Source organism: Triturus cristatus, chromosome 7 (genome assembly GCF_964204655.1).
Source record: "Triturus cristatus chromosome 7, aTriCri1.1, whole genome shotgun sequence".
NCBI lineage: Eukaryota > Metazoa > Chordata > Amphibia > Caudata > Salamandridae > Triturus > Triturus cristatus.
In genome coordinates this window covers 278836809-278856648 of record NC_140590.1, presented here as the reverse complement: position 1 = coordinate 278856648, position 19840 = coordinate 278836809, and the positions used below count along the sequence as shown (strand labels likewise).

Genomic DNA, 19840 nt, shown 5'->3' with positions numbered 1-19840 from the left:
GTCTCTTGATAACATTTTATTTTAATAATCTAGTCACCTCATTAGAAAAGGCTTTGACTGCAGCCAATGAGATGAGTGGACTGGCCTCCATCCTTGTCCCTCACCCCCCTACCCATACGCAGAGGCTTCCATACTTCACCTTTTTACTGCATGTTGTGTTGAAAGAAGTCAGAGCTCTGATCAGAGATATTCATTTTGGACTTTTCATAGCTTTTTTCTGGATTACCTCCTTACAGCATTACTTCTATCAGTGCAACCAGATGTTTCCCAAGGAAGAGAAAAATAAATGTTTGTGCCAAATACTGGCTGAATCGCCTACAAAAAGCCCTTTTCAGGGCTTATGACCCATGTGGACAAGAATATTTTGGTGCATAACCCATAACCGAACTGTAACTGTTGCCTTTACCGTCGCCACAAACCAAAAGGGAGTGCAGACTGTACTGGAAATAAACAGCAGAAATGCTCAATGACTGCTACTACGTTGACTTCAAATGAGAAAGGCAACTGACCAGCCATCGTCTGATGAGCAGCTTGCAGCTCTCATCTTGAAGGTAAGAAACCTTCAAAGTGCCACCTAAAGAGGCATCTGAGGAACTATAAATCGTTTTTCAAGAGTGCATATCAAACAGAAAAGTTCCTCAAAACTGTTGATACTCTGTTGACTATACCTGTGGCGACACCTACAAACATCATTGCTCTAGCTCAGTCCACTTGATTGACAGACCAGCACACACAGTGCCGTCGGTGCTGATGACACCATCATCGACAGAGATACAGTGTCATCGAACTACTGTGAATGGCACCACCATCTACAAAACCACAGTCAACAATTCCATTATCAGTGGTACCACAGTCTACTTAACCACCATTGACAACATCACCGTTGACTGCACCAAAAATGAAAACAGTCTTTGACTCCATTGATGGAAAAGATGACTTTAGCTCCTGCTGACACTTCCCCAGTCAAGATTTGAGACAGTAGCCAGGTACATTTCTTTACACTTAAGGAAGTTTCAGAATGAGGAGTCTTGTGGAACAGCTACAAGCCCAGCCACATGAAGTGTCAGGGTGATCATGATGTTGATAGGATCCGGTATCATCATGAATATCACAAATGATGTAGATACTCCTATGAGGCAGAGCAATATCATTGGGGTTACCACCATCAACATCAAGATAGGCAATATGATGAATATTATGAAGATGCCCAAATCTAACAACACTCTAGGTTTATAGTGCCATTTGTCTTAATTGACAACTTGAATGAGATGATGCAGGACTATTATAGATTTCCTCTGGTGCCATCTCACGCAAGAGGGTGCACCTCAGTCTTCACGTCCTTCGATTCAGTCTCAACCACCGCCAACAACCTGCAATGCCTCTGCCATGTTAGCCACAACTTCCATCTCCAACTCACATATCAAGTAGTGTTACGGACCTGTCATGGAATACAGATCTGCAATAGGAAAAAGAACGTTGGGTACATTCATGACCTATGACTGATGAATGGCATGATTATGTGACTTCTACCACAGGTGCACTGAGCCCAGGCTGAGTTTCCTCCTGATGACATCTCCAGGATCCCCTTTCTGGTGGAAAAGTCATCAAAACAGTTTGGTCTACTAGATTTAGTCATAGAGACTGACTGTTTCTTATGGCTTTAAAGAAACTCCATGGAAATCAGTAGTAACATTGGCTAATATCTACGATGCTCAGACCTTTATTGTAATGTTAGATAGAAATGCGAGTACACCGAGGCGCACTGATCAACCATGTCATGTATGGTGCTATGAGCATCACACAATTTTGTAATCGGCTGCTGCACATTTACATGCAATATGATGTGGGGATGGGCATATATTGCCTGATGTGAAAGTGTAGCAGCCTGTATTGGGACCACAGGCTGGTACAACTGAAATATGCATAAGCTGTACTGTACGAAAAATTTATAAAAATTGTGTTAAAAAAAAAACCATTGGCTAATATCATGGATTATATCTGAAATGAAAGAGACAAAATCATGCCTGTGGCAGCTTCTATATCGGCGATAGTCCCATGCTCGATAAGAAACACAAGGCACTGGATTATGCACCTGTGTGCCTAATATGACATCCAAAATCTGATTCAGTCCGTATCAAAGCTGTACAGCGGCGTTCAAGAAATCCCTCTTTCCTGTGCACAGCCTCTCCAGACAAAGAAGACAGAAGGATAGATTATTTTGGTCCACCCTATCAGCGATGTCTACTAAAACAGCTAATTCATTAGCTATAGTTGGTCGGTATGACTTGTCAAATTTGGGCTGTGATAGGGCCATACCTCGACCTGCTTTCTGAAAGAAGGAAGGAAGGAAGGAAGGAAAGAAAGAAGCTATGACGCTAAAGGAGATAGCTTTGGTGGCAAATATAGATGGGGCCGTGGATGTGCCAAATATTAAATTTAGACAGATGATGGGACAGTGGCCATTAGACAACCAGGATCGCTACAGTCATTGTTTTTCGGACCAGAAGTTCAGCCTCGTGTGCTAGCCATGTCGTTAGAAGCAGTCAACTTTTCAGCAAGCAAGTTGACGAGACACCACAGTCAATCAAATCAGACACACAAGCAGCCCGCTCCTGAGGAATTTTGTGTTATCGATAGCAAATGCCCTTTTATTATGCTTCAGGGAGAGGACTATCATCCTTTAGAGTCAACTACCAGCTGTATTTCCCCTTCAAGCATCAACACACTCCACGGACACCATACTATCAGCAGCCCTCTTACCAACTTCCAGAAAACAGACTTCCCTATATTCCTACTTTAAACAACAATCTATGGAGAAGTCTGCCACTCAGAGAATGCAAGACTTGTCACGTTGACCTTGAATCTCAGCAGGCCCTGGCTTCCTCGCGTCTAAATCCTTTTCTCGATCAGCACCTTTCCAGCTCGACTTTATGGGAGATAGGACCTCTGCTTTTTACTATCATTGGCAGGTCATTGTATCTGACATGGGAATATTGGCCCTAGTGAAATATGGGCACATGTACGAGTTTAACCAAAGGCCTCCTCAAGTTCCACTGTCAAAAACTTCATACAACACAGAGATGAGGTCCATGATTCAAAAAAGGGGCTAGGAGCCTGTTACCAAATGCCAGCGAGGCAAAGGGTTCTACTCTGGGATCAGGAGAATGGACCTTCGCCAGCTCACCAAATACTCACAGAAGCAGTCATTTAAGATCATAACTCTGCAGTTACTTCCAGAAGTTGAGTCAATGAATTCTCTAGACCTGCAGGATGTCTATTTTCACATACCTCCCCAGCCCAAACACTGCAAGTACCTAAGATAGCTGAATTCCAATACCAATTCAAGATTCTTTCGACTCAAGTTGGCAGCAAGGATATTTGAAAAATGCATTGCTTCAGTGGTGTCTTACCTGTGTCGCCAAGGGCCTCTGGTCTCCCACTACTTGGATGATAAGCTAGTCAAGGTAAAGACCTTTCCAAATCGGAGTCATTCGCAGGTGCTTGTATTCAACTGTTTAACAAAGTGTGCCTCTTCCTCAGCACAGCCAAACCTCATTTGCAGTGTACTACTTACATTTAATTTCTGTGCACCATCTTGATTCCTAAATGAAGTGAGGACTTTGTCAGAGGAGACGATTCTTTACTTACAACCGCTCGTTCAACAGGTACAGAAAATGAAGAGGATTTCTGTCTGACTCTTCAAATCTCTACTAGGGATAATATTCTCATGTATCCCCTTGATCCCATATTGCAGGTTGACGATGCATCCTCTACAAGAGGAGTTGGGCACTGAGTATACGGTTTCTTCGAAGACCACATTCAGGTGAAAAATAACATCAGGAACCCTTTAGAGCGGTGAAGAATAAGACACAACCTGGTAAAGGTCCTGAATTTCCACCCGGAAGCATACCAATTTTTCAGGACCACATATGCATCTCTAGAAGGATGGTGTGCCCACAGTCAACAATTGGAATCAGGAGATCATTAATTAAGCTAGGAGTAGGGCCATAAACATGCTAGAACTCAGGGCAATCCCAAAAGGATTGAAGAGGAAATTTAGTGCTTGGCAGGCGGCCCGCAAGTCTGCCACAGTGGTGGAGGTCATTGGCTCCCGCCATCCTGGCGGAACACTACCGGCCATATTTCAAGATCACCACTGTCCGAGCAGTGATCTCTCTTCCTTCAGAGGAACTTCTATCAGGGCAGTTCCTCTATAAGCAGTGGAGGTTTTACTGCAGCTTCAATCCTTCAGGCATCTACACACCAAGTTGTTTTGTTTTTCAAAACAAATTCCCAAAGCGGAAGTTTGTTATTGAAAAAATAAAATAATATCCAAGGGAGCAGGGGTCATTTTTCTTTTTCCTGTTGTTTTCCCCGTTCAGTGATTTCATTTCCTGGCAATGACAGGCTGAAAAAAATCAGACCAGCCGCACTAAATAAGAGAATAGTCTGATGTCCTTATTCCAACATCCCTTACTGTGTTGCACAGCTGCCATAAAGATGACAGTGGGGCTGCTCAGGCGATGTGGTCTAGTCCCCCTTCTGGACTGGTGCTTCTGAAAGGACATGACTGTCTCCATATCCTTTATTTTGTTGAGCATCTCAGAAGCTTGTAGCTCAAAACGTTTGTGCCCGTCAAATGGGAGGTTGAGGAGATGCTGCTGGACCTCATGTTTGAAACCGGAGATATGGAGCCAGGTGTGTCACCTAAGGATGACTCTTGTGTTGATGCTTTTGGAGGCTGTGTCTGTCACATCCAATCCACAGCAGCTGTTGGAGATCGCCTTGCCTTCAGACATCATCGCCTCCCTTCTCTTCCTGAAGTGCTTCAGGAAGTGCTTCAGGAGATCGTATATCTCCTCGAAGATGGCCCTGGATAGTAGAGCAACAGAATTGGCCAAGAATTTCTCCTTATGCTGGGTGACTTGCATGTCAACCTTATGGTATGCTGTGATCCTTGAAATAACATTGTGTTATGCTGCAGTCTTATCGGGTGAGGCTCTGATCAGGTAATGGTCACCGGGAATATCTACATTATAATTGTTCGGGGTTCATCAGTGAGACCTTCACCTGGTTCCTGATCGTAAGGATCAAAGGTGCCATAGGGGCTACCTTGTGGTGAGCTGGAGAATGGGGGCTCCCTCAGGTGACTGTGGTGGAGGCAGTGTGGAAAGGGTGCATGGGTGTGGTTGTGGCAGGGAGGGGAAGACTGTAGGCCAGAGGGACAGGACTATTGTCTGTGTCTCTTGGGTGTGGAGGTGTCAGTGCCAGCCTCCGGTGGTGGGGTTGATGTTTGACTCTTTTGGAGCTGCAGGCTCGATGGGTGATGGGGGCCAATGCACTTGACTGGAGGCTTGTCAGTGCCGACCAGATACTTAGGGGATAACAGGGTGGGTACGGGGGCTTGTCTGGTTGTGCCTTAGCTGCCATGCTTGTGACTTGATGCCTTACTCCCAAGGAAACAGTGCTCTGCCTCAGCCTGGAGACTTTTGTGGGGCTTCGTTTTATCCTGAGTTGCATGGATACTCATGACTCTGGGCGTGGTCTTCATCAGGGGCAGTCTTTGGTGCCGGCTCAACGTCCTCCCGCTGATCATAGAATTCACTTGATGACATACTCTGGGCCAGGTGATGGTTGGGCTGGTGGGAGCCCCAATGGTTTGGCTTCCTCTTGTTCTTTGGTGGCGAAGGGTTCTCTCTCCTCCCGAAAGAAATCCGTGGTCCTGCCAAGGTCCTGGCGCTGCATGTTACTGTGAGCCCAGTCACGTTCTTTCTGGTACCAAAGCATTGCCTTGGAGACCAGTGGCATTGTCGTGGACTGGGGAGTTAGGCACATTTTGCACTCTTTGTGGTGGTTCATCCAAGGATATTTGGCGTGGTAGCGAGGGCAGTTCTGCAGTGGTGTGCATTCAATCACCTGTGGAGCACTCTGAGGTGATGTTGAAAATGGTGCTGGACCCCGAGGTGGCCTAGACCCTCAAAGACTTGTAGTTACTAAAGTGTTTTTTGGAGGTGTTGAAGACGGTGCGAGTCAGAACAGAAACAGTGTCCAAGCTCAAAGAAACCCAAAGTGATAGGGTAGAGAACACTGACGGGGCCCAACGGAAACGTGAGGCAACATGATGACCTCAGAGTCTACTCGGTGCCAGGCTGCAACCGATGGAAGAAAAAATCGATTTCGTTTTGGCGTAGACGCCCATGCTCCATATATATTGAGAAGAGTCAATCATCTCTTGTGACTTAAACACTTCTTTGATGAAAAACAACTTTCGAAGGTCAGAATCCAGCTCTAGATGGTATGAGTATTCTAAGCATGTTTATCTACAGCCACACAGGCTATGAACAACATGGTCGCCATACTATCCATTCTTACCAGCATTGGCAAGTTTTATAGCCTTGGAAAGAATTACTTTGCCACAATTATGGCAGAATACCTGTCCCATCAAATCCCTGGTCCGCCCGCTCATTCACGGAATGGGGTGTGCATCTCAATCAGTTAAAAATCTAGAGAATATGGCCCCAACGACACAGGGGTAGCCACAACAGTTACTTGCAACTGCTTGGTATTCATCTAGCCCTCAAAGCTTTCCGACAGGTAAATCAGGGCAAAGTAGTCCTGATCAAGACAGACAACATGACTGCCATGTATAACTTTCAAAGGCATGGCAGCACTTACTCCTTTCACCTAGCACACAGGGTCTGGCTCTAGGCACTCCGCTACAACATTCACTTCATGTTGGCAGGAGCATCTCCAGGGGGTAACTTTGTGTACCTGCTCAGCAGGACACAGCACTAGTCCACAAGTAGGAAGTCCACCCCAGGTCCTTCTTGCTTATTTACATCATTGGGGCACTACATAGATGGACCTGATTGCTATGCCAAAAAACACAAAATGCTCAAACTTTAGCACAATGCATCCACAGGCAATCAACCATGGATGAATTAGTCTGGGATATGTGCCTTTTCTCACTTTCTTGCTGCCACCCTTCATGGTGAGGAAGGTCAGGCAAATGAACCCTTCATCTTAGTGGCTCTGACCTGGGCCAAACAGCCTTGGTATTCTTCTGGCCTGGAGTGTTCACCCAGCCCACATGAGAGGCTACCCCGTCAGGCTGAACCTGCTCACATGGGTCAAGATCAGGCATCTGGATCCTGGGCAGCTCATTCTTGCAATCCAGAATATGAGTTCCTAGGTTTCAGGACTCTTCCCCTTCCACAGGATTGTATTTCTATTTTGAAAGAGGCCCGGCAGCCCACAACACTGGTTTGTTATGCAACAAAATGGAAGAGGTTTCTACATTGCTGCATGTCAAAGAACTTGGACCCTTTAAAACCCACTGTCCAGGAGATTACCTATGTTTTACACTTACAAAAGGTGGGCCTTTCATACACATTCTATTTATCTGCACTAGCAAAATGCAAGAAATGTCACTATTCAGCACCCCGTGGTTAAGGCTTTTATGAAGGGCCTCAAAAGGGCCAGACGTCGCGGAGTACCTCCAGCTCGTGTGTAGAATCTCAACATAGTCCTCACCCTACTCAGCCATTCACTCTTTGAACCTCTGTATTGATGCCCTCTCTACTTCTCACTTGGAAGATATCACTTAACTTAGGTGCATCAGCGAGCTTCACAAGCATGGGGTTGTTCTTAGAACTGATGCTAGGTTCCCTCTTAAGCAGTATCACACTTCCACTGTAACCAAACCATAGAGATCCTGGTCGTTCTCGCAGCCGGATTCTGTTGTGAAAGAGCACTGCACACGTTAAATGTTAACCCTCGCGCCCCCCTCATGTATTACATCAACAGCACCAAGTCAATTTTAAGTCAGACCAAATCTTTTTTTTCCTTTCCAAAGTCTCATATGGGTCATCCCATCTTCAAAGCCAAATGGATTGGAAAGTATATTGAGACTTTTTACCTCAAAACAGAGGGTTCTTTATACTAAACCAAGGGCACACTCCATCTACAAGGACACTACTATGCTGTGAACATCACACGAGTGGATATCTGTAAGGCAGCCACCTGTCAACCCCTCACACCTTTACCAAGGACTGTTGTGTGGACATCTTAGCCCATCAACAGATGGTAGTGGGCCATACAGTACTAAGAACATTATTTCAGGCATCATCCCCATGGTAGCAACCACTGTATGAGGGTACTGCTATAAAGCCTATGCTTAGTATGTTTATCTACTGCCACATATGCTATGAACAGAAAATAATCCTTAGACTGCATGCATCTGTTCTTAGCGTGTAGCACTGCAGATTCAAATGTTTCTAACCTATTCCCCAGAGCGGTGTGCCTTTTACAGATCATATTCCATTTATCACTGTTTCACTGTACCTTGCTCTTGTTACAGCATACCTTTTGTTCACACTCCATACATTTTCAAATCTGCTGTGTGAAAAATAATCTAAGATGGAGTTGGTGCCCAAGTGCAGTGGAGTCACCGCATTATACCACTTAACTTATAAGGTTTCCTCAAAGAAAAACAACTTGCCAGCATCCAAGCCCAACACTAGATAGCAGGAGTATGTTAAGCATGTGAATCTGCTGCACTGCACGCTATGAACAGATGCTTGCAGGGTAAAACCTTTTTTCCTTATGTCAACAAACAGTATCGGGCGGTTGGGTATGAGGCCTAGTTCACTGTTTTGAGAAAGGCAACTTCGGTGGGATTTGGCCGTACATAATAATCTCTCTGAAAGCTCACCTTATTCCAGGGGCAGTCAACATATGGACAAATGCTTTATGCGTATCTGAAAGTATATCCCACAAGTAGGCCACATTTTTGATTAATCGCGAATAGCAAAGAGAGTGATTTGCTAAGATAAGTATCAAGGGGTTGCAGTTGCTTTAACAGCTGGAAAGCATTGCAAGGTTATCTGCTCATTCACACCATGGAATGTATTTATAATTGCTAATTACTGCTTTGACAGTGACAACTGTGAGGGTACCACTGCATGCACACCCTTGTGCAAATGGCTACTTTTTTGACTTTGCAATCCCCTTAAGTGAGCAATATTTGCAGCACTGGCTCTTTGAGAGTGGAGTCCCAGGTGCAGAGCTCGAGGCATGCTTTCCCCTGTAGGCTTTCGTCTATGCATGTGTATTTCTGACAGTCAGTCCAACTGTTCATGGGCTTCTGTCACCTTCAAAAAGGTTGTTTTTTCAAAATAAGAGATCACAAGATGGATTGCAGCAGCTATTGTTTTTTGTCACTATAGGGCGGGTCTTTCATTACTTTCCAGAGTGTTAGTCCATTTCATGAGAGGCATTGCAGCCATAACACCAGTTTATACCGGAGTGCCTCCATCACACATCTGTAGAGCGGTGACATGGATGAGCTGCCACATTTTTCACTAGATATTACTGCTCGGATACCGACTCTGAAAGAGGGTCAGCTGTTGACCAAGTGGTCTTGAATGAATGAATGAACCATTCGTACAGTGCATGGCTGTCTAAAAGCGTTCCCGGTGCTAGCTAATCTTTTCTGGTAAGGTGAGCCTGTTGTCACTTACTGTTGATAATCTTGAGGTTTTGGGATGCGCATCTTTTCTTTCATAGATTCATATGCAACTTTCTCACCTCCCTGATCAGAGGCTCTGCATCACAACATCCTTTCACACTAGGGGGCAGATCTATATCGGAGATGCGCCACTTTTACGCCGCCGTTGCGTCACTTTTGTGACGCAGTGGCAGTGTAAACCCTGCGCTACGTTGCGCCATATTTACATCGTGACGCATCTATGGAGATGCGTCACGATGTAAAGCCCTGAGCCACGTAAAACCTGCGTCAGGTTTCACGTGGGCGTGTTGACAGAGGGGGGGGCGTTCCGTCGCAGGAACGCCCCTGAAAAGTGACTCAGTCAAATCTATAAGATTTGACTGAGTCACTTTCCCAACGCTGATGCGCCAAAACCCTGCGCCTGCTTGAAGCAGGCGTAAGGCTTGACGCACCATGTTAGGGATAGGGTAGGTTGGCGCAGTGCTGGAGTTGCGTCGTGCTTGCGACGCAACTGAAGCACTGCGCCAACCTAAAGCCATTGGATGCGTCACACATCTGTTTATTCCTGCGCCATGATGCGCCGCATTGCAAATGCGGCGCATCATGTGTGGCGCAAGGGTAAACTTGCGTGACGCATCTTTCCTGGCGCATCCTTGCTGATTCGCAGGGATGCGCCAGGAAACATAAATCTGCCCCTCGGTCTGTAGAAATATGAAGAATGGAAGCCTCTGGAGGGAGTAGCAAAGAGGGCAGTGTACTCTCACCTCACTGGCTGAAGATTGGGTCTTTTGAGGTCTAATGAGGTGACTTGGTTACTAAACTGCATGGTTTTCGTATTTTTTCTAAAGTACTTTTTCCCTGTCCTACTATTGAACTATTATTGTGAGATGCCCAGATTGATGACGTGAAATCCAGGAAAGATAGTAATGCTTGAGAACTGTAATTAGGGGTAAGTAACATATTTCCTACTTACTAAGTCAAGAAACCGCTACTCTCTTCATGAGTTACTTGTAAAAATGTGTTCACAAATGGGCCTTTTCTTGAAAAGTCACACACCCATGCCGTGAGGGGATCGGTCCCTAGGTCTCGGTTTGGGCACTTTTCCAAGATGCCAGGTTTCTCACTCAATCCTCTTTTCTCTCTAGTCTTAGCCAGGATGGTCTGGGCAGTGCAAACAGTAGCAGCCAGGACTCCCTGCACAAAGCTGCCAAGAAGAAGAGCATCAAGTCCTCCATTGGACGTCTGTTTGGGAAGAAGGAGAAGGGGCGGATGGGGCAGATGGGGCGCGAGTCGCCTTCACTAGGTAAGAGATGTTACATATAAGCAGTTCTGACATATCAATAGTGTGTATTAATCTTAGCAGAGCTCATAGTGCACCAGAACCCTTGATTTCTCTGTGGAGCCTTTACATTATTGTATGTGGTAGTTTGGCTTGCCAGGAGATGGGAGGTGAGATGTGAGGTTGTATTTAGGTCAAGCGGCATACTGTGATTATTCCATAAAGTGTATCGGACAGATTGTACATTGCATGGCCTGTATGATGCACCAGTACCTCTGCTCCCATTACTGGAGTGTACAGTCAGCTCACACTAATCTTCATCAGTTGAAAGCATGTAAAACAAACCCTATTGTTAAGAGCAGTGATTGGGCGGTACCGCCATCCTTACAACAAACTATTTATCACTTTGGGAGACGTACATAGGCACCAGGCACTGGTTGGATGTGCCACAACTGAAAAGTCTGAATATGCAAAGTGTAGTGAGAATCTTTGGTTTATTGTATGAACCTTTTATTTTTTGTTTATTAGACAGTTTTTAATAGCACTTCTACACCAACGATTAAGTTACTTTACATTAAAATTGAATTGATATATTGTTGTATGAAGCAGAAACCTAGGGTTAGGAGGTAGTTTGTGTGAAGTTGGGAACATCACTAGAGCTGATGTAGAGGACCCAAGGTTTGGAGCTGTGACTGAAAAACAAATGATTTTCAGCTATAACTCTTCTGAGTTTTTTGTACTTTTAAGTATGCACGATTCCTTCTTCTGAATCCCCAATGTCCTCCTGATATAGCAAGCAGATTAGGCCGATTCCCAAGATATCAAACTTTTAAGTAAATGTATAATTTTTTGGCTATTTACAAAATTCAAGTGAAAATTTAATCCAAAAGCGTAACTCACATGTCTCCCCTAAATTGAAGGACCTTGGGACTAGTCTCAAACTGCCAGGGCTATTCACAAAGGTAACTTGCACATGTAAATTACTCAAAAGTGTAATTTACTCTTACATTTAAGTAACGTTACACTCAACTTTGTGAATAGCCAAAAACAGTAAAGTTTCATGTGAGCTTGCCGAATCAAACTATTTATTTTCCTAAGGGAGCACTCTTTGAAATAAACACCGCTAAACCACCCTTCGCCCTCCCCATTCTGGAGTGTAATGACGCAGGAGAGAGGAAGGAGAACCTTATACTTGAGTGGATTCAAGAGCCCAGTTTCCTGAACACAGATCATGTTGAATTTCTTAATGTGAGCTAACCAGTCTGGATTGTCCAAACTAGAGGCTAATCTGATATGTTCTAAGGGATTAGATGAAAACCTGCAACCTGTGAATGGTTTACTTATGCTAGTTTATCATATCATATATCATATTATCGTGCCTCCTCCTCAATTTCAACGTAATTAAATAGCTAACAAGCAATCTAGCAGTTATTGCGATTCTTGGAAACCTGTAAACATTTATAATAATATCGTCAAAAGGATGGAGAGAGGCCCTTTTTTTAGCTGTAGTGTTGTGATCTAGGACCATAAAGATGTGCACAGATTTCTTATTAGACCATATAACAATTTTCAGCAGACTAAGCGCTACAGTGTTACACACTTGCTAAAAATGCTTGCCTGAGCCTTAATGGTATGGAAAAAGGGACAGTCATCCATTCTGCATCATGGTGGACATTAAATGCCATATTTTGAGGTTTTGCTTTCTAAGTACAACCAAATCCTGTAGCGACACAAAAAGTCCCCTCATTTGTATAGATAGAACTAAACTGTCTACCAAATTAGCGATCCCATATTGTGTATGTGAATAAAACACACTACCAATCCTTATCAATTCATATGGGCTTGCCTCCTTTAATAGAAAACACCTAATGCAGTAAAATAATCCCTATCAAAATAATCCCTATCAAAAGGAATATTGTTTGTGAGGGGCACGGAATGCCACAGCATGGTGCTTGCAGTGTACTTGAAGGTTGTAAATGGATCATGGTTCATTATATTTAGATTGGAGGCTTAATGGGTAGCCAATGTAAGTAGCTTAGTACTGGGCCGTTGTAATAATGCTTTTTCATTGAAGTAATGAGTCATGCTTAGGCTGTCCTATTTCTAGTGTTTATTTTTTTATGTATTCAGTGGTGTTTTCTCAGCATTTTCCAAACCTTTTGAATTTAGTGCTCATCTGTGTTTATTCAGTTGCCTAACCCCCAAAATAGACACAAACTGTTTCTCCAGTCTACGAAACACGTTTTTGCAGTGATTGTTATGAAGCACATATTTAACTCAAAGAAGAAGTAATAAATGAATGAATAGTGTACTTGTAGAATGCACTGCCACGCTGAAAGTAGCATCCTGACACTAAGCAGCAATGAGTGTGGCTACATAATCCAAAGTGACCTGAGAGGAGTGTACATCAGAGGATGAGTGAATAACACAGCGCATCAGACATGCCAAAAAGCCATGACTTGAGCTGCCTTCCAAACATGACTTCTGATTTGATGAACCTCAAATACCTTTGTACCCAAGACTGAAGTATTTTCCTCCTGGGGTTTTAAGTCTAAACGTAGGATGATTAAGCAGGTTGGCTTGTGAGGACCTAAGCATCCGTAGAGTCGCATGGGGAGTGACTCTGGAGGTTAAGTATTTGGGTCCCAGTGCTACATAAGCTCTGAAAGCGAATAAAAGGATTTTAAAAAGAACCCTTTTGTGCACTGGCAGCCAGTGTAAAGCTTCGAGGGCTACTAATGCAGAGGAACGTTGGGGGAGTTTTAGTACTAGTCTGGCCCCAGACTGTTGTACCACTTGTGATTTCTGAATAGCTTGTTTAGATGAACCTGCATACAAACTATTACAGTAGTCAGTCAAAATGTTATCAATGTAAATGCTACTGACTTTCTTACAGCTAATGGGAGGTACTCCAAGAACTTTTTCAATACTTTTATGAGACTAAAACACGTTCCTGCAACTGCTATCACTTGTTGGCAAAATGACATCACATTTCACTCTGAGATTTTTTACGACCTCGACCATGGCCGGTGGTGGTGGAGGGGAGAGTGGAGTTGGGCCACCATAAGGCTGGATAAAAGGAATTGGACTTCCCAATAGGGATAGCGAAAATGCAGGGTATTCAGTGTTGTTTCCATTGGCATTGTGACCAATGGACCTCTCTTAGACAGTTTTATGCATTGAAAGTCACACGCTCACTCACATCTCATTCCTTAAAAATCTGTGCTGAAGGGGAAGATCCTGGTCCTTGGGGAAGCATCCAAACAGCGTTTCCATATACTCCTCAAAGCATGTACTTTTATATAGCATTCTAGAAAATGTAAAGCACCCTGCATAATTTGGGTAAATTATACCATGGAAAGGCCAAAGAGGTCTATTTTGTCTTTAGAGTGACCCACAAAACATCCAGCTTATTCCACCTCTCACTGTTCTCTACAGTAAAGCATTGCATGGGTCACATGAATTTCTCACACTTGCTCGTCTAGGGAAATATACACCATATATTCCACTGCGTACACCCTTCAAATACAGCTATGCAGGAAATCGGGAATGACGCCCTCTAATCACTCATAAGGTGGGATGCTTCGTCCATTAAAAAACACACCAGCTGTGTAAAGGTAGTGCATGCATGCACAACCTGAATCGTCAAATTGGAAAATTGATGGACAATTAGGTACCTACCTACTAAGGAGTGGAAATGTGGGCTACCTAAATCAATTACATGGAGATTTGCCATTCGCACTTCACAACAGGTCTTTGATAACAGAACCACCCCCTTTCTAGTTAGTTGAGAGTTGTGGAAACTCATCGATTGTCCTGTTAGTCAGGAGATTGGATCACTCTAAATTCCCTTTTTCTTCAATAGTCGTATCCATCTTTGTACCCTTGTTTGCCCCCTCTGCTGCCCTTGCTATTTCTTTATTTCTCTGAGTGCCCACAGTTGTTTCCATAAGCAAAAAAACAGATGCTGGACAAAATCCCGAACAATGCAAACATTCACCCCCAGTCAAGATATCTGGGTTTAATCTATCTGGTTTTTTTGCTCACCTCGCCACACCAGTTTGGGCACAGCCAAATCAGTATTGACCCTACTCATGGAGCAGTCCAGCCTAAACTGTCAGGCCAAGTCCTCCTTGGACCGGAAACAAGCATCCTGGAACCGGTTTCAGGGTATCACTCTTCATCAGCCAGGCTAGCTTGAATCCAGTGGTATAGTAAGCAGGGGACACATATCTAGGCATACCCTTCCCACTTAGGGTGGCAAAAACAAAAAACAGATGATGAGGGGAATGCTGAAAAATGTAAACATTCACACCCAGTCAAGAGTTCTGGGTTTAGTCTATTGTTTTTTTGCTCACCATGCCACCCCAGTTTGGACCTGCCCATATGCAAATCATTAATCAGGTTCTGTGCCGATGGCTCCGACCTCGACTCAGATGGGGTGTCATGGATCATATTCCTAATCATCTCAGGTCTCCCCGACGTCACCTTCCCCGGCACCTGTCCTGAAGTTCAGGCTCACGCTGGCACACACTGGCAGCACCAGCCCCATTGTGATCCCCAATGACTCAGATTTTACGTCTAAGGGGCCCAGAGGCTCTAGCTTGTTACGTGAATGTTTTGAGGAGGTTTCATGCTTGGGAGAAGAGTGGGATGGGTCACTGGACCCTTTAGAAACCCAGTTAGATGCTCCTGGTGAGGAATTGGACTGGTTTGAGGAGCTTGCAGAGGCCAGTGTACTGGACACCTCTCCAGATGCTAGTATGTTCTCTCTGTCTACTGTGGCTATGGGGAAGGGAGCTTCTTATGCTATGGCGGTGAAGGGGGCAGCAAAGAACCTCACCCTGCAGCCTCCTTCGGTGCAGGTCAAGACTAACCTCATGACCGAAGTGCTTCAGTTGGGGGTTTCCTCATCTGAACAACTTTTGCCCTTTAAGGAAGCACTGACAGATGTCCTTCTAGGCTTGTGGTCCAAGCCTAGCACAGGGGCTTCTTTGAACAGGACTATAGCATGCAGCCATCGCACTGTCCCGAGTGATCCAAGATTCCTCAGCCAACATCCTACCCCTGAGAGCTTGGTGGTGCAAGCCTCAACATATCAAAGCGCGTTCCCTTCTGCCCCCCCTGGACATGGAATCCAAGAGGATAGACGCACTTGGGAAGAAGTTGTATTTATACGCCAGCCTAGCATGTGGTCGGTGAACACCGCATTCCTTTTGGGCTGTTTCTCGCATACCTTATGGGAAATGGTTGCGCAAGTGTTGCCACGGGTCCCCGAAGAGGCCCGGGCTGTGCTGTCCCAAGCAGTGAAAGATGGGAGAGATGCAGCAACGTTCACCATTAGGTGTGGTCTGGATACAACTGCCTTGCTGGGTAGAGCGGTTTCTTCGACTGTGGCTAAGTACATCTGGCTTCTCGGGGGATATCAGGGCCACCTCATGGACATGCTCTATGATGAGAAGCCTTGTGAGACCGGCCTTGTGGCTTGGGCCCTCCCGACCAGTAAGCAACCCTGCAACCCCACCTGATCCCCGGCATCACAGACTTCCGGCCACCATGGCCCAACAAACTCGATGGCCGGCCGGGGTCCCAGCCAAACCCAAGACACTACCCCGCATGCCCGGCCGAGGGAGAGAGAAACCCCCAAGCCAGACCGGGGGACGCCGCCTCGGTCACACCCCTGATCTCCTCCCCAAGGAAGGTTTCGATCGGCCACCAGGCCCCCGGTGAGCGGGCGCCTCGCATGCTGGGCGTCTGGAGTCCCTCCCAGACCCACCTGAACAGATCAAAGGGCCGAGCGACAGGAAATCCCGACACACCGCCCCAGGCACGAGGACCCCTCTCTGCGAGGACTCCGGACTTCAAAGAGGAGGGGGGAGTATAACAAGGGGTGCTGAAGGGACAGGCGGCAGAGAAGACCTGGACCTACGAGAGCCCTGCTGACCTGGTCGCGGCTCGATCGATCTCTGAACCCAAGAACGCTACCTGACCCACGGAACCATCTGAGCCCTGCTGACGCTGTCGCGGCTCCCCGAACTCTGAACCATCTGAGCTCTGCTGACGCTGTCGCGGCTCCCCGAACTCTGAACCATCTGAGCCCTGCTGACGCTGTCGCGGCTCCCCGAACTCTGAACCATCTGAGCCCTGCTGACGCTGTCGCGGCTCCCCGAACTCTGAACCATCTGAGCCCTGCTGACGCTGTCGCGGCTCCCCGAACTCTGAACCATCTGAGCCCTGCGGACGCTGTCGCGGCTCCCCGACTCTGAAACCACCTGTGCCTGCTGAGTGACTCGCGGCGCTCCCCTCCAGGAGAATCGGCAGAGATTGCCGAGAGAAACCACATCCCCCAGCTCGAGGATTGGGAGCTGTGCGAAGGATACTCCGCAGAGACACTGAATTCAAAGACTGTCCCGCTACCCCAATACCCCCATCACGAAACCGCCGCCGCTTGTGGCATTGATTTGATAACTGCATCTCGGATCATAAAGATCCCCTGAAACTATCGATAAAGTATACTGTCTTACGAAGAACTACTGTGTGGTGTCCCTCTGTCATATAGTGTAAGCTCAGCGTGTGCGATCCTAGGAGCGAGACCCTTCCAGGAAGGGCCTCCCCGCCCTTGCTCGGCCTAACTCTGGGAGAGGTGGGTCAAAGGGTGGTCAGGAACGTATTCCGAAGCCCCCCGGAGAACGCCCTTCCAACATTTGGTGGCAGACGACGGGATCCGAGCCGACACCTAGAGATCGTACAGTAAACGGCTGACGCACTACCGAAAAGAGATGGAAGGAGAAACCTCCCTGGGTGCCGCAGGAACCAACACAAGCCCGACATTCCGAGAGGACCAGTTGGAAAATTATACGCATTGAGAACTAAAACAGTTCTGCAAAGACCTTGGAATCGCTACCACCGGATTAGGGACTAAAGAAGATTTCCAGGGAGCATTGAAGACCTGGGTCGAGGCAGGAGCTTCCCTGGCCCAAACCGAAGGAGAGCCGCCAACTGAACCACGAAGCATCCCGGTAAGGAGCAGCGCCCCAGAGGGGGGCCTATCCCCGGAAGAGCTAGCGGACCGAGAGGGGCCGCAACCACGAACTAGAACTAGCCAAACTAAAAATAGAGGGAGAGCTAAAACTGGCTGAGAAAAAGTTAGCCGTAGAACAATTACGCCTACAAGGAGAACTCGAGGGAAAAAAACACCAGAGAACACGAAGAAAGAACACTTCAACTAGAACACGAACGCAGCCTAAAAGAGATCGAGCTCAAAGCCAAAAGTGAGGAGTCCAGAACCTCGGGAAATCAACCACCCTCCTCCGCCGTGGAACCAAAGGTCCACATCCCCAAGGATGTGGTGAAGGAGTACTACAAGAACGACGACATCCAGCAGTGGTTCAAGGCCTACGAAGTCGCCATGACCTCCCACCGAGTTCCGCAGAAGGATTGGGGGGCTGGTTTGTGGGGCCGGTTCCTGAGCGACGGGAGAGATACCCTGCTGGACCTGCCCTCCACGGTGCTGAACTTCTACAGCCACATGAAAGAGGCCCTATTAGCCAGATATGGACTCACCCCCGAAATGTACCGGCAACGGTTTTGAGACTGCAAAAAGATACCCGGTACTACATGGGTAGAATACGTGAACTTTTACAGCCGGGCCTTGGGGGGGTGGATCAAGGGCAGCAAGGTCTCCACCTTTGAGGAACTGTTTGACCTAATAGCATGGGAACACTTGTCCGCAAATTTTTTTGTGGAGTTACGCCAGCACCTCCTGGACAGCAAGCTCACTGACCCTCGGAAACTGGCAGTCGAAGCTGACCGATGGGTGAACACCCGGGCCTCCCGGGGTCCCGTGGGAGTCTACAGTCGCCACAGTCAGGGACCCCCCCGCCAGAGGGGCGGAGGGAACCAAGGCCGACCGAGAGAATCCCAGGTGGGCTCCCAGCACAGTCCCCCCAAAGGCCAACCTCCGCACTTTCCAGCACCACCTCCAGCCAGCACCGGGGAGGCCGGGACCCCGAGTCAAGATCACCTGTTTCCGCTGCCAACAGACCGGACACTATGCCAGTGACCCACAGTGTCCCATGTACCAACGACCCGCAATGACAGCCCCTCCAGCCCGACAAATGGCCTCCGTAGCCCTAGGAGAAGAGATGGAAGACTCCGAAGAGTGGGAACCCGCAGCCATGGCCCTGGTCTCCCTAGGAGACCGAGAGATGGTTCCCGGAACACCCCTACCCGCCAACACGAAAAAGTACCGGCAGCAAGTGACGGTCAACGGTCACCGAGTCGAGGGCCTCCGCGACACCGGGGCGAGTGTCACAGCGGTCCACTGCCACCTGGTCTCCAAAGACCAGATCCTGCCCGACGCCTTCTGTCTAGTCATATCCTCGGACAATTCGAGAGCCTCTGCCGGATGGCCCTGGTACCCTTCGAATGGGGGGGGAGTCACCAGTAAATTGAGAGTGGCAGTCCGAACCTCCCAACCAGTAGACTGCCTCCTGGGCAACGACCTCGAGAGCTCCCTGTGGGGACAAGTGGAACGAAGAGCCCATCTGGAGATGATGGGCCTACCCGAATGGGTATTCGCTACTACGCGCTCCATGTCTACCCGATCGCCTTCCTCCGAGGGAGTTGAGGCCTTACCCCTGAACCCAGTCGCCGTCCCCGAGGACCGGGACGCGCTACCCGAGCCCGACGACCCTCTTCCGGAAGAAGAAACCGTTCCCGATGACGGGGCAGTGCATCCAGACCCCGAGCAACTGGCCGAGCTCGGGGACCTGCCCGAGATGGCCCATTGGCACTGCGAGGGAGGTCCCTCCCGAGAAGAATTCTGCAGGGAACAAGCCACCTGCCCTTCCCTCATTGGACCCCGGCAGCAGGCCGAAGCCCAGGCAGCAGGCGACCAGTCCGGAACCCACTGGGTATATTGGGAAAACGGCCTCCTGTACAGCGAACAGAAGTCGGCCGAGCTGGGATCGGCCCGGGTACTGGTGGTACCCCTGTGCTTCCGAAGCTTCCTCCTGGGCCTAGCCCTTGATGTACCCCTGGCAGGACACTTA

The 19840-nt window shown here is 47.4% G+C and overlaps 1 protein-coding gene across 9 annotated transcripts in view; it reads left to right on the top strand.

The window, feature by feature from the left end:
* The window catches only part of PPFIA3 (PPFI scaffold protein A3), a 966668-nt gene that overhangs the window by 530619 nt on the left and 416209 nt on the right, over nucleotides 1-19840 (top strand). For all 9 annotated transcript variants that reach the window (XM_085616258.1, XM_085616264.1, XM_085616259.1 and 6 more), the window contains one exon: nucleotides 10654-10811. In XM_085616258.1, coding sequence (XP_085472384.1) covers nucleotides 10654-10811 — 158 coding nt within the window. The remainder of the gene's footprint in view (nucleotides 1-10653; nucleotides 10812-19840) is intronic.